Raw genomic sequence first — 13,700 nt, forward strand, 5'->3', positions numbered from 1 at the left:
TAATGTATCCTATTATTTTTCAACTAAGTGATTTTGAATCAGTGTACATTAGTGGCCATTTTACCCCGGAATGAAAATTAAAGTCTGCAATTTAATTCTGACTCTTCATGGCCATTAAAATATTACTGACGGTTGTATTTTGGCCTCACTTCATGTCGGTATTCAGTATAAATTTATAAAACAGTACCAGTTTACTCTATAAAAACATAAATTACACTTTGGGATTGTGATTGTGAAAAATTTGGACGAACAACTGATGTCTTTAGTGTCAGTGTGGGTGGAGTGGAATGTAGATGGGAGCAGTAATGGTATGCATTTGTAAGGAATGCTGGAAAATCCTCAGAAAAACCACTAAATGGCAGCGTTCATCAAGTGTATGACATGTGAAATTCCGGGTTGACTCCATATTATCTACATAGAATAATCTGTTGATTTTATGAATACACTTTAAACTTTGTACATCTATGTAGTAGAAAATCTGGGATGCTATTACAACATGGTTTTACAGTACGAATACATGTAGTAATACCAAGTAATATAATCTGGAGTCATTAAGGATCTAGTTTACCATATCAAATTAGACACAAGTACAATATGGCTCTGAGTAGTAGTGTATAGTACGAACATGTTCTTACAAAATAGATAATCCATTGTAGCTATTACATTTATGATTGAATTTTTTTTTTGCTTACAGATTCATGGTTCGAACGTATACAAGGATGACAGAGAGGTGCCACTGGAGTGAAGAGTCCATGCAAAAGGCAATAGCAGCAGTTAAGGAAGACAAAATTCCTATTAATACAGCTGCTCTCCGATTTCATGTTCCAAGAACAACTCTACGTCGCCATTTGACTGAAAGTGTGACCAAACCAAGATTCAAGTGTTTAAGAAGGAATACAGGTCTAGGAAAGCATGAAGCTGCTTTAGTCGAGCATCTGCATAATTTAGAGAAAATGGAGTTTGGAATGACTCCAAGAGAAGTGGAGATAGCTTTTGATTTTTGTAAAGAAAATGGGATACCAAACAATTTTGATAGTGAGAATAAATTAGCTGGTGAAGATTGGTTCTCTGGATTTCGTAATAGACACCCAGATATAACATTAAGGAAACCAACTGGACTTTCTTTGGCAAGAGCTAGTTCCATGAACAGAACAGCCATTAAAAGTTATTTAAATGTCTTAATAGTGCACTAAAGATCACAGGGGCTGACAGAGATGTGTCTCAAGTTTACAGTTTTGACGAGTCTGGTTTGTCTATGATGCCCGGTACAAAACTAATCATCGGAAAAACAGGGAGACGTGTTTCCTACCAAATACAAAGTTCAGAAAGGGGAGTCTTAACAACTATTGTGCCATGTTTCTCTGCTAGTGGACATTATATCCCACCTTTTATAATTTTCAAGGGGAAGAGACTTCCTGAAAAACTCAAGACCGGGTTTCCTCATGGTACTTTTGTAACTATTACAAAAAGTGGATCCATGGACAAGGTTACATTCCTTATGTGGATAAAACATTTCCAGAAACATCGCCAAAGCAATGAAGAGCCTGCACTTCTGGTGCTAGATGATCATGGATCCCACTGCAAGTCTAGCAAAACTCTTGAGTATGCAGTCAAACACAAAATTGAAATGGTGTCCATTCCTCCACATACTACCCATTAGACACAGCCATTAGACCAAACATTTTTCAAGCCACTCAAGAGTTTTTACAGAGAAAACTGCAGGAGGTTTATGAGAAATCATCCTGGTAGAGCTCTTACCAGAGATGATTTCTCAGCAATGTTCACTCCTGCATATCTGCAAGCAGCAAAAACACTCATCACAGGATTTAGAATCACAGGCATCTGTCCATTTGATGATAATGTGTTCCCAGAAGAAAGCTTTGCTCCATGTGAGGTGACTAGTGGGCCTACAGCAAATGTACACTTGGATAAGTCTGGTGACACCAATGTATGTGAAGACATGGAAGACCAAGAATATCCAGATAACCCAAAAAATACTTTGGAGCCTCCAGAGTATGAAGAAGTGGATACCAGTGGTGATTATAATGAGATACGAGATACTGTGGCCACTGAAATTAACCGTGAACAATCTGGAGAAAACATGGAACTTTGTTCAGTGGCTTCTGTTGAACAATCCCACGAACAAGTTATAAACACAGATGATTCATTGGACAAAGAAATCTGTGAACGAAAAACAAATGACTGTAAATCATTGAAAATGTTTGATGATTTGATACCGTTACCAAGAAAGGTGAACTTTACTCCAAAATGGAAACCAAAAACCATAGTTGCGCGTCGCCTAACTAGCCCATAAAAATAGTTAAGCAAGTTGAAAGGCTAGCACAGAGGAAGGGACAATGGAAACTGGTAAAATTATGTGCTATGCAAGAAAAGAAATAAAGCTCTCTCAAGGTTATGCTGCCAAAGCAAGTGAAGGTAAAAAAAGCCCCAGCAGTGGACAAGAGTCAACCATTGGCAATAAGCATTGGACCTTCTACAAGTGGAACTAATAGAAGAATTCAACCAAAAAAGATACTGCAGGAACATAATATATGTGGCAAATGTGAAGGAGACTTTTACGATAATAATAGAAGGTGAACCATAGATTCAGTGCAGTGGTTGTGACATTTGGTTCCACGAAATTTGTGCGGGAGTTTATGGCAAGGCTAAATATGATTTCATTTGTGATGAGTGTGCAGGTTAAGTGATAAAACATGTGTTTTTAGTTTTAATTAAAAGGTTAGCGTTTTGCCCCACCTATGGGGTAAAATGGCCATTTCACATTTTTACCTTAAAACTTTAAAATGCTACCGTCAGTTGGGGTGAAGTTGACCATTTTTATGAAATTTGTTTTGTTGGCCTGACACAATCCAGGCAATGAAGATAAAAAATTATGTGGTTATGTTTTAAAATCTAGGAGAGTTTCTCTTAAAAGAAGTGATTTTGGGACTGAAATTACAATTTTAGACAGAAATTTAGAAACAAATAAAAACCAAGAACTATTTGTTATGATTAATAATGTTGCTAAAACTTTATTTCTGCTGGGTAAAATAAAAAAATAATTGCAAATAAAATTGCTATGTTTGCTGATTTGAGAGGTTAGAAGAGTAAATAAATAATAAAAATTGCCAAATAAATAAAAATTTCTAAGGTAAACTAATTTTATTGAAACTGTGCAGTTTCTTTAGCATTTTGGGGTGAAGATGACCACATGGTCATGTTCACCCCAATGTCTAGTAATTTATGTTGAGAAGTATGTTGTTGTGATCTCTATGCTTTTGTTTTGTGGTTTGTTGTTCTCAATTTCAGTAGGAACATGTGTACAATTGTATTTTAGCAATATTATCTCTAACAGGTCAGTAATTTAAAAACATTATTGCTTAGAATTGATATTTTATTAATAATAACAGTAAATAATTATAAACATTAATGCATTTGCCAGTTAATATTTTGGATTGTTAAAATTAATACGTTATGATAATCTACTACTATATGTTCTGATTTGAGATAAAAATAATTACCGGTAAATTTGATCAGTAACTCATCCTTTTTATATAGGTAACCTATATTAATGAATAAATTTAAAATATATATATATATTTCCCATTACAGTCCTATATTGTTTTACATGTGAAAACTTATTAATGACCTTGTGGTTTCAAATAAAGTAGGTAAAATAAATAACCAGTAGGTATTAGTTCTTAAGCACATAAAGTACAGAAAATTTAGCACTCTGTATTTGTACCCATTTTGTCTCTTTTTGTAGTGAAAATGCCAAAAATGTTCACTGCAAAAACTTGTCCAAAACCATACAGTGATGATGATCTCAAAAAGGGGCTGCGACTCTACCTGGATGGTAAACTGTCAATGAATAAATGCTGCAAGATGTTCAAAATACCTAAAGGGACCTTTGTTAATTGTGTGCATGGGAGAAAAGTTAAAAAACAAGGTGGACAAACTGTTCTTTCGTTGATAGAAGAGAAAGAGCTAGTAGGTTCATTGTTGAAGTGTGCAGAGTGGGGATTCCCACTTGATAATTTAGATTTGAGGTTGTTGGTAAAATCATACCTGGACAGACTTGGGCGTGAAGAAAAAAGGTTCAAGAATAATTTGCCTGGTAGAGATTGGGCTGATGGATTCATTAACCAACACAATAAGAGTTTGTGCCAAAGACATTGTAACAACATCAAAAAGTCTAGAGCTGCCGTAGATGTTGAATCTTTATCAGAGTATCATAGTGAGCTTGCAAAGTCCATTGATGGTCTTCCTCCAAGTGCCATATTTAATTACGATGAAAGCAATTTAAGTGACAACCCCGGGAAAAAGAAAATGATCTTCAAAAGGGGTGTTAAATACCCCGACAATGTTGCCAATCACACAAAGAGCTCCATTACTTTTATGATGTGTGTATCTGCAGATGGTGTTGCTCTCCCACCATACGTGGTATAAAGCTAGCAATATGTACGACAGCTGGCGAGAAGGAGGCCCCAAATGTGTTCCTTTCTGCAGCAAAAGGTGCTGCTCTAGAGGTTCAAGATACAATCGCACATCACATGGTTGGTTTGATTCAGTGACTTTTGCAGACTGGTTTAAGTCCACATTCCTGCCTCATGCTTCTCTCATTCCAGGTACAAAAGCACTTATCGGGGATAACTTATCGTCACATTTCACACAAGAAGTCTTGAAGTTGTGCAAAGATAACAACATTTTGTTCATTTGCTTACCACCCAATTCAACCCATTTAGCTCAACCGCTGGATGTATGTTTCTTTGGTCCACTTAAAAAGTGTTGGCGTGAATTGCTGTTTCAGTGGAAAAAGAAATACCCCAGCAGTTCAGCGGTAAAAAAAGTGTCTTTCCTAGGTTATTCAAGAAACTGTTTGATAATCTGGGAAACATGGAAAAAAAAATTGTTAGTGGGTTTCGTGCGACAGGTATATGTCCTTTAAATGTTCAACCACTTGTCAAGAGATTGCCAAAACAAACAACTGAAGTTGTTCAACCCGAAAGAAATGGAGCAGATGTGTTGGAGCTTGTTCAGGTACCTGTAAACGATACACTGGTTGATTTCCTGTCAACGCAGAGAAGCGGAAACAAATCTTTATCCATTAAAAAAATAAATTGTGTGTGGTTCCTGGAAAATCTGTAGCTGCAGAAGATACTCCTCTCAAAATAACTGACATATTGGTAGAACCAGAAGCTCAGCAAGCAGAAGATTTGGTCCCGCCTAAAAAACGTGCACGTAAGTTGCTTGATTTTGAACAATCTGAATCTAATAACTTCACTGAGTCATCTCTAGGTAACTACAAGCAGTTCAGACCAGGTCAGTTGGTTATTGTACCATATGCCATCAAAAACAAAGAGAAGACTTATCTTGGTGAAATAGTGTCCTGCGGAGAAAACGAGTTCAATGTGAAATTCCTACGAGCTGTCGACGAAGCAAAAACAGTTTTCCGGTTCCAAGAAAAGGATGAAGATAGAGTTCCCTTGTCTCAAATTCAGAAAACAGTTCTGCCTCCTTATAAACTAAACAAACGAGGCCATTATGTGTTCCAAGAAAAAGTGATAGCAGAATGAACTAGAATGAAAATGCAGTTCAATGTTTACCAACATATAGTTTCAATTGTTATATCCAGTAGCTTACCTGTGGTTGTTTGGTCTATTTTTTTCTATTATTGTAAGGTTTACTTCACATATCAGTTACAGTGGAATACCGGTACAACGTACCTCACTTTAACGTATTTTTCACTTTAACGTATTTTTTTCAAATCCCCGCCAAAAAGTGTATGTTTACAATGCAAAATTGTTTCAGTTTAAAGTATCTTAATGTTCACTATAACGTATAATTTTCACTGGCAGCTTGGCACTGCTGCCACAAAACTTACATAAAATAGTAAACAAACGTCGAGCTAAATAGCGAATGTGATCGAAAGAATAAACAGAAACCACTTACACCACCGCACCGTAAAATATAACCTCTAAAAATAATCAAAACAAACGTTTGTGCGCCTGTACCATAGATGAATATACATACGTACGCAACACGTAATGTATACAACACATCGGCATTCGATACATCGAAACACAAAGCGCGAGGTAAAAGTGTATTTAATTCAGTGGAAAGTGTCCCGCTAATGTACGTATGGTTAAATCCGTGCCGTGATTACTGTTGAGTGTTGTTTGGAATTCATTTTCATGTTACTGTTTTTAGACGCCACGTGTTAGTGCTACAATGAGTGAATCTGGAAATAAAAGAAAAAGAAAACAATTCACGCTTAAAGAAAAAGTGGAAATGCTTAAAGAACTGGATAAAGGTAAAAAGCAGGTTGAAGTTGCGAAGTCATACGGCGTTGCGGCGACGACTGTAAGTACAATTGTGAAAGACCGTGCAAAAATTGAAAAAATGTACGACGAATCTTTGTTTGATTGTGACCGCAAAAGGCTTCGTTCCGGAGATCACCAAGGTCTAGAAGAAGCTTTGAACAAATGGTTGAAAGAAACTCGTTCAAAAAATGTTCCAGTAAATGGTCCCATGCTACAAGCAAAAGCAAAGCAATTTGCTTTGCTTATGGACATAACGGACTTCCAAGCCAGTTCAGGGTGGTTGCATCGCTTCCGGGAACGACATGGCATATCATGGAAAGTTGTGTGTGGGGAGGATAAGGATGCAGACACAGAGGCGGCAAACCAGTGGAAGGAAGAAAAGCTGGAAATAATTTTTAAGTCTTACTCAATGGATGATATTTTCAACGCTGATGAAACTGCTTTTTTTTACAAGCTTTTGCCAAACAGAACAATGGCGTATAAAGGTGAGAAGTGCACTGGAGGAAAAAAAGCAAAGGAAAGGTTGTCTGTCTTGTTCTGTTGCAATGCCACTGGCACAAAAAAACTGCGGCCCCTAATCATTGGCAAACACAAGAATCCCAGGTGCTTCAAGGGAGTTTCTTGTCTTCCTGCAGATTATGCAAATAACACTCGTGCATGGATGACAAGAGAACTTTTCTCCAATTGGTTGGTTAAAACCGATAAAGAGATGCAAAAAGAAGGAAGAAAAATTCTTTTGTTGATTGACAACTGCGCAGCACACAGTGTTGATGTTAGATTGGAAAACATCAAAATTATGTTTTTGCCTCCAAACTGCACTTCTCAGTTGCAGCCACTTGACCAAGGCATTATTCAAAATGCCAAGGTCAATTTTCGAAAACGCCTGGTCGAAAGGCTGCTCATCAATTTGAGATTGAAATTGCCCACCAACATCAATGTTCGTCAGGCTATTGAGATGATCACCGGTGGCTGGTGGAATGTCCAGAAAGAGACAATTGCTAACTGCTGAAGGAAGTCTGGCATTGTAAACTGTAATGCTGATGAGATCACTGCAACATCATCAGACCAGGATGCAAGCCAGACTGCAGCTGCAGCACAAACATGTGAAACCAATGATATTGACCCCCAAGTATGGCAGGAAGTATCAGCCTCCATGCAGTTTGATGCTGTATCATTCACAGACTATGCCTCTGCTGATAACGAAATAGAAACAACACCAGGGTTGACCGACAGTGATATCATCAGTGAAGTCATTCAATCACAGTCATCAAAAGCTGAATCAGATGATGATTCTGACTGTGAAGAGCTACCTGTGACTGCAACGGAAGCTGTTCTGAGTGTAGAAAAACTAAACAAATTTATCTCTAAACATGAAAAGGTCCCAGAAGAGATCAGGAAATCTTTGCACAACATAGAACATTTTGTTCAACAGAGCATCATTAAAAATCAAAAACAAACTGAAATAACAAAAATTTTTAAAAAATAAATGAACTTTTGTTTTGCAGAAACTGATGTAATGTATTCGCCAATGTTAATGCCATGTGTTGTTATAGCTATTTTTGATTAATTTTATGATTTTTTTTCTTTGAAGTGATAATATGTATGTATTTATCAGTACTTAGTCATAAATGTTAATGCCATGTGTTATAATTATGTTTTTTTTTCTTTAAAAGTGATAATATGTATGTATTTTTCTGTACTAAGTCATCAATATTAATGCAGTGTGTTATAATAATGCTATTTTTGATTCATTTTGTAATTTTTTATTTGAAGTGATTATATGTATGTATTTTTCAGTACTAAGTACTTTCAGTACTAAGTATAAAAACTGGAGGTCCCTGTAAGTACTTAGTACTGAGATTCTACTGTATATGTTTTATTATACTAAGAAATATATATTTTTTTGGTTATTGGCTGTTTTCATAACTTGTAGGTTCCTCTATTTTAGGAAATAACCATCAGTCATATTCTGGAATAGCCTAAATGATAATGTTTGTAAAATATCAATTCAATTATTTTCCAGTTTTGTGCACAAGTAGTTTAGGTGAAGTCACCTTAACTATTAATAGGTAGGTAAATAAATCTGTTCACTTGAGTTTTCATTATTGGCAGTCTAAATAAGTAACACTTTATTTTGTTCTAAATTGTTTATATATTTTTTATTACAGAGTAAAAATTCAAAATAAGATTTTTTTTCTCAAAATAATTTTTTTTTTGTGTTTATCTTACATATAATGTAGTCAACTATACCCTAACACTAGCAAGGTGAATATTACAATGAAAATAAACTTAATGGTCACATTCACCCCACTGGGGGTGAACATGACCAATTACATAAAAAAATAAAAAACATCATTAAAATATTAGTAATTTCTTTTTCAATGACAGCATTTCAGAAAGCAAGTATAGATCTATACACTGGGCAGTCCCCTCCTATGTATATATTTATTTATTTTTTTCTGAGCTCGGAACTTAACCTTATACAGTAGTCCTCTATTTACGTCGTACCGATTTACGTTGTTTCAGATTAACGTCACTAATGTTTAGTACTCATGTTTCAATTTAAGTTGTCTCCGATTCACAATAACGTCGTTTACAATGACCGTAAATCTTTATTTTAACCAAAACACCGTATATAATTAGTTTATAATTCTTTGTTTCCTTCGGTAGTTAATTTATGCTATGTAGCGTAAGCTACACGTTCACCGCCTTATCTTATCATACATCATGAGGGACGCTTCCTGCTCTCCGCTGCTCTCCGCGCGGTGATGCAATACTACCAGCCCGCCCGCTCGGCCACCCACATATCTCGCACGTAGAAGTGTTATCTACTTCCCGCAACGACACAGCATTTTCTCCTACCCCTTCCGGCCGACCTTGGGCCGTGGCCGGCCGGTGGCATGAAACATGGCTCATTTTGCGTCGTTTCTATTTACGTCGCGGTTTTCAGGAACGTAACCCCGACGTAAACCGAGGACTTACTGTACTCCAGCTTACAGAATTAACACTTAAGTATGGTGGGTGATACCACAGAGGTGAAGAAAATGTTTAATCTGTGGTGTTGATGACTCGTTGAAACATTTAAAACTAATTTATACAAAAACCCTTGAACACTAGATACATTAAAATAAATGAGCCAACGACAAATAACTCCTGTTGCAGATAAACTGTAAGGGATGTGTTCAGTATGCTATGGAACCCTAGACTATGGTATACTTGTAGGAATGCAGTTAGAAAAATAAATAACAAGAGAATTATGATGAGAGAAACAAAAATATTTAATGGTGGAAGATTTATTATTTAAAATTAAGAGCAGTCTGAATGAAAATATAGTTGTGAAGGTGGAAATGGTATATAAAATGACTATAAACAGGAGGCAAAACACTTTCACTAACGACAAAACACTGACACGTAAAACCAAACACTGCTTACTGAAAACATTGAAAATCTTATTTAAACAGTATTAAGATTAATAAACATGAAAATCTTACAATAAGTTTACAATTCTCTTTGGTGTATGACGTAGTTAAGGATAAGTAGAAAATTTATTATATGTTACAGGCTCTGAGCAAAAAAAAAAAATTATAATTATTTTGAATATTTAAATTTTACATGTGATCAATCCCTTCTGGAGTCTAATTGTAGCTAAACTCATTGGGAGATACGGAGGCACAGATAAATTACAAATGTTTGTAGATGCTTTAATCCAGTTTAACTTCAAAGAGATAGTTTGAACGAAAACAGAAAATAATAGTTACTTAAGGCACACGGCATTACTCAGTAGAAGCAATTTTAAATCGATCTGAAGGACCACTGAGTGTTCGGAAAACGTACTTCTCTTTAAAAACAGCCAAAAATATTTGATCTTCGTTCCAAATAATGTTTAAGGTTACAAAGTTTACGTGACGGTACAGTTCAAGAATTAATGCGGGCGTAAAATCACTTTTACTATAAGCCCCTTGCTTAATACAATGGCGGCGCTATTTGCTTATGGCGTACCTTTAATAGAAGTGAAACTCAGTCAATTTGCATCTAAAATAATTTTCTTAGTGCCAGAACAACTTTACTCAATGTCGATGTCTGGGTCGAGATGCACAATTTTACACTACACCATATAAGCAACAATGCAAGAAAACCATATTTTATAGATTTTAATCACCAAGGCGTTAGGCCTCAGCCTATACGTGGTAACGCCAGAAAAAACTTCTTTCTTAATTTTTAATCTACTTCCTGTTCCGGTGCTGCCGAATCCCGTGAAGACCCTGTCTGGGAGATCCAGAGCAGCATCTCATGGCCTTTGGTCACAACAATAGTGTTAAATCACAGGTAAGTAATAGCTCGAAAAACAATAAGATTTCAAATAAAAATGTGAACAGGATGAAACATACATAAAAAATCAGTAGGACTTCCAACAATGCATATGAAAATAAGTTCATAATAATAAGGTTCAAAATACTTATTATAAGTTCTTGTTTTCAGGTTAGACCTATAGTGTTTTTCAAGTTGAGGTAATACAACAATAACGTGCTCGTAAAAATACATTGACAAGGGAGGAGGTTAATTCAAACAATAGGAAAGTATATAAATAATACTGTAAATACATTTAAATAAGAATTAAATGTCTGTACGGACACTTTGTGGTAGTACAACACGTACATAGTTAGATAAATAAACATATTAAAATTTGTTAGCAAAAATGCATTATGAAGATGAAATCTGGTCACCTTCACCCCAACTGACGGTACATCCTATTCATTTTATGTGTTAAATAACCACCCTGCATCATTACTTACATGTGTAGTAATTATAATAAATATTAATGAGAATAATAGTTCCAATTATGTAATTTTAGCAGCATAAGAGTCCTTAAGGGGTCCATTTCATCCGGGCTACTGTACAAGTATACCAATGTCTAATACATAAACTTTGCATTTGTGTTAAAGTTTCAATTACTTTTATGCGAGATTTGCAATATTTTATCCTTATGCTGTCCGTCTACCCCGCGTTTACCCTATCGCAGAGTATTTAACAGTACCGTAGAACGATTTGCACCTCCATCAATGCCTGTGATTGCTAAAAATATATTACCTAATATATTTAAATAACCATGTCGCTCTTACTACGCCGAATATCTCACGTTACATAAAAATTATCGCGAACAACTTTTTACTATATTTAAACATATTGGTTACTTCTTGCTAATTTACTCACTTTAATAAACCAAAAATTTCCTTTTATTTTTTTTTTAAGAGTTGTATTGCCCAAGTTAACTCAAAATGGAAAATTTGTTAGAAAAAATACTCAAATTCAGTGATGATTAACTGTTGCTCTTTGTCCTCTATGTTCGCTTAAAATACGATTGCATGACCATATAATTTGCTTTTTTACTTAACTCCATGTGTGATCATTTGCATAGCTTCTATTTTACAACTCAAATGTCTACTAACAAGTTTTCAATATTATCACATAAGAATAAAATCACATCTCTTTACATTTTCGTTTCTTTAATGAAGCAAGCACTACTTGAAGCAAATGTAATTTCAAAATATGGGGAAATGAAAATCAAATTTCAAATGGTTATGCAAATTTAAATATAATTGCAAACAACTATTACTTAAAAAAAACATGTTTTATTATAATGCGTGTAAATTATTTGTTTCATTTATTTGTCTTCCTAAGTGGCGTAGTTGAGGCTGTCGCCTTCTATTCCACTTAACCACATAGATACCATTTTGAGATTGAAAGTGAAGACTACAAAACTATACACATGCAATGTTAAAGAGAGAAACCTAAAATGTACCGAGATACATATTATGAAGCCAAAAATGGTGCTTACGGATGAAATATATGGCACGTAAGAAATAGCACATATACAAATATTATATATTTAAAATTACATTAGTTTAAATATAAATGTAAACATTGGTATAAACATAAATATAAGTATAAAATATATTAACATACAAATACATCAATACAATTTAATGTTCTATTCACGTGTAATTTTAAAGAGAGAGGAAAAAAAATGAAACATAAAATTTACTGGGATACATATTATGAAGCCAAAAATGGTGCATAAGGCTGAAATATAAGGCACATAAGAAATAGCACATATACAAATATTATGTATATAAAATTACACTAGTTTAATTAAAATTTAAACATTGGTATAAACATAAATATAAGTAAGGTAGGAGGCCCATATTCCGTCCCCGTGCTCAATTTCGTCCCCTCGTGTAGTTCACCTGTTAGTTGCTGCAAACTGGCGACAGCGCGTGGAACTATAAGAACGCTTGCTTCTTCGTATTCCGCTAGAGCGCAGATAGTTTTGTAATGGGAGTTTGTTAGTTGACAACATTTTTGTGTTTTCTGATGCGGTAAGTTCTTTAGTACATCTGCTTTTGTAACATTTTACTTCCAAAGTATGTATAAATATTATTTGAAATCTATGTCAATCACTTATGAGTAGGGCCATGATTATATGGTGAATCGCGAAATTTTCCGCGAATTTATGTGGAAAATGCGAAAAAGCTATTTTTGAGAAAAACCGCTAAATATCACCAACATTACACAATACAAGTCTCTTATATTTTAATGTGAACAGTCATGAAGCGAAAACTACATACACTAGAACCCCGATTTTACTTATGCTCACGGTTCCACGGATTGCATTCATAAAATCGCTGCCTTCGCAAAATCGGGGGTTGCCCATTTTGACCCCCCCCCCCCCCCCCCCAACCAGAAGAAAAAGATTGGTTTACATTTGTATTAAATTTTTGTAGTGTTATTCGTGTGTATTTGGTCATAAAAATAATATACTTTTAAATATTATTACTATTAACGCAACAAAAAGAAAACCCCCGACGGAAGCGTGTGAACATGGAATGTGTGCTGACCCGCCTCGCCAGCCGGCCGCCGGCGCCACGCAGACGGGCGACTGCTCACTCACTCGTCTGCCCGCCGCCTTCCTTCCCTTCCCATCCCAGCGCTGGGCTACCGTCTGACGTCTGTCGCATAGCAAACATTAAAAATTATTTAATGTTTGCTACGCGACAGGATACCACGTTATTTAAACCTGCCCGCCTTATACAAACTGTTATTTCTACGATTGCGTGAATAGTCACATCTTCCAGTTGTGAACAGTGTGGAATATTAATGCTAATAGCAACAGAAGCTTGATAGTCAAGACTTGCCCGGGTCCTGGTTGATAAGCTGGAAGAATTTCCTGCCTTGCATTTCTACGTGCTTCCTCTACTTTAGGGCGCCGTCTTGTCAGCGTGTGTGTTAGTGAAGCGGGATGATAAGAGCGACGCTCAATGGTAGTTCCAGCGTGGTAAAACCTCTGTGCAAGGCTCTGAACTGGCGCGCGCAGTCATC

General features: G+C 35.7%; 1 protein-coding gene across 1 annotated transcript; it reads left to right on the plus strand.

The window, feature by feature from the left end:
* Positions 1–6,291: 6,291 nt before the first annotated feature.
* LOC134527360 (tigger transposable element-derived protein 6-like) lies at positions 6,292–13,327 on the plus strand. Its single transcript, XM_063359984.1, has 3 exons — positions 6,292–6,845; positions 7,335–7,662; positions 13,232–13,327. Exons 1-3 carry the CDS (start codon positions 6,292–6,294, stop codon positions 13,325–13,327), a joined length of 978 nt encoding a protein of 325 aa, XP_063216054.1.
* Positions 13,328–13,700: the final 373 nt, after the last annotated feature.

This window comes from Bacillus rossius, chromosome 1 (genome assembly GCF_032445375.1).
Source record: "Bacillus rossius redtenbacheri isolate Brsri chromosome 1, Brsri_v3, whole genome shotgun sequence".
NCBI classification, from domain to species: domain Eukaryota; kingdom Metazoa; phylum Arthropoda; class Insecta; order Phasmatodea; family Bacillidae; genus Bacillus; species Bacillus rossius.

Coding starts and splice junctions, on each gene's coding strand:
- LOC134527360 (XM_063359984.1), top strand. CDS start 6,292: ATGCTTAAAGAACTGGATAAAGGTAAAAAGCAGGTTGAAGTTGCGAAG. Junction 6,846..7,334: donor GGAAAAAAAGCAAAGGAAAG/GTTGTCTGTCTT, acceptor TAACTGCTGAAG/GAAGTCTGGCATTGTAAACT. Junction 7,663..13,231: donor CAACGGAAGCTGTTCTGAGT/GTAGAAAAACTA, acceptor CCGCCTCGCCAG/CCGGCCGCCGGCGCCACGCA.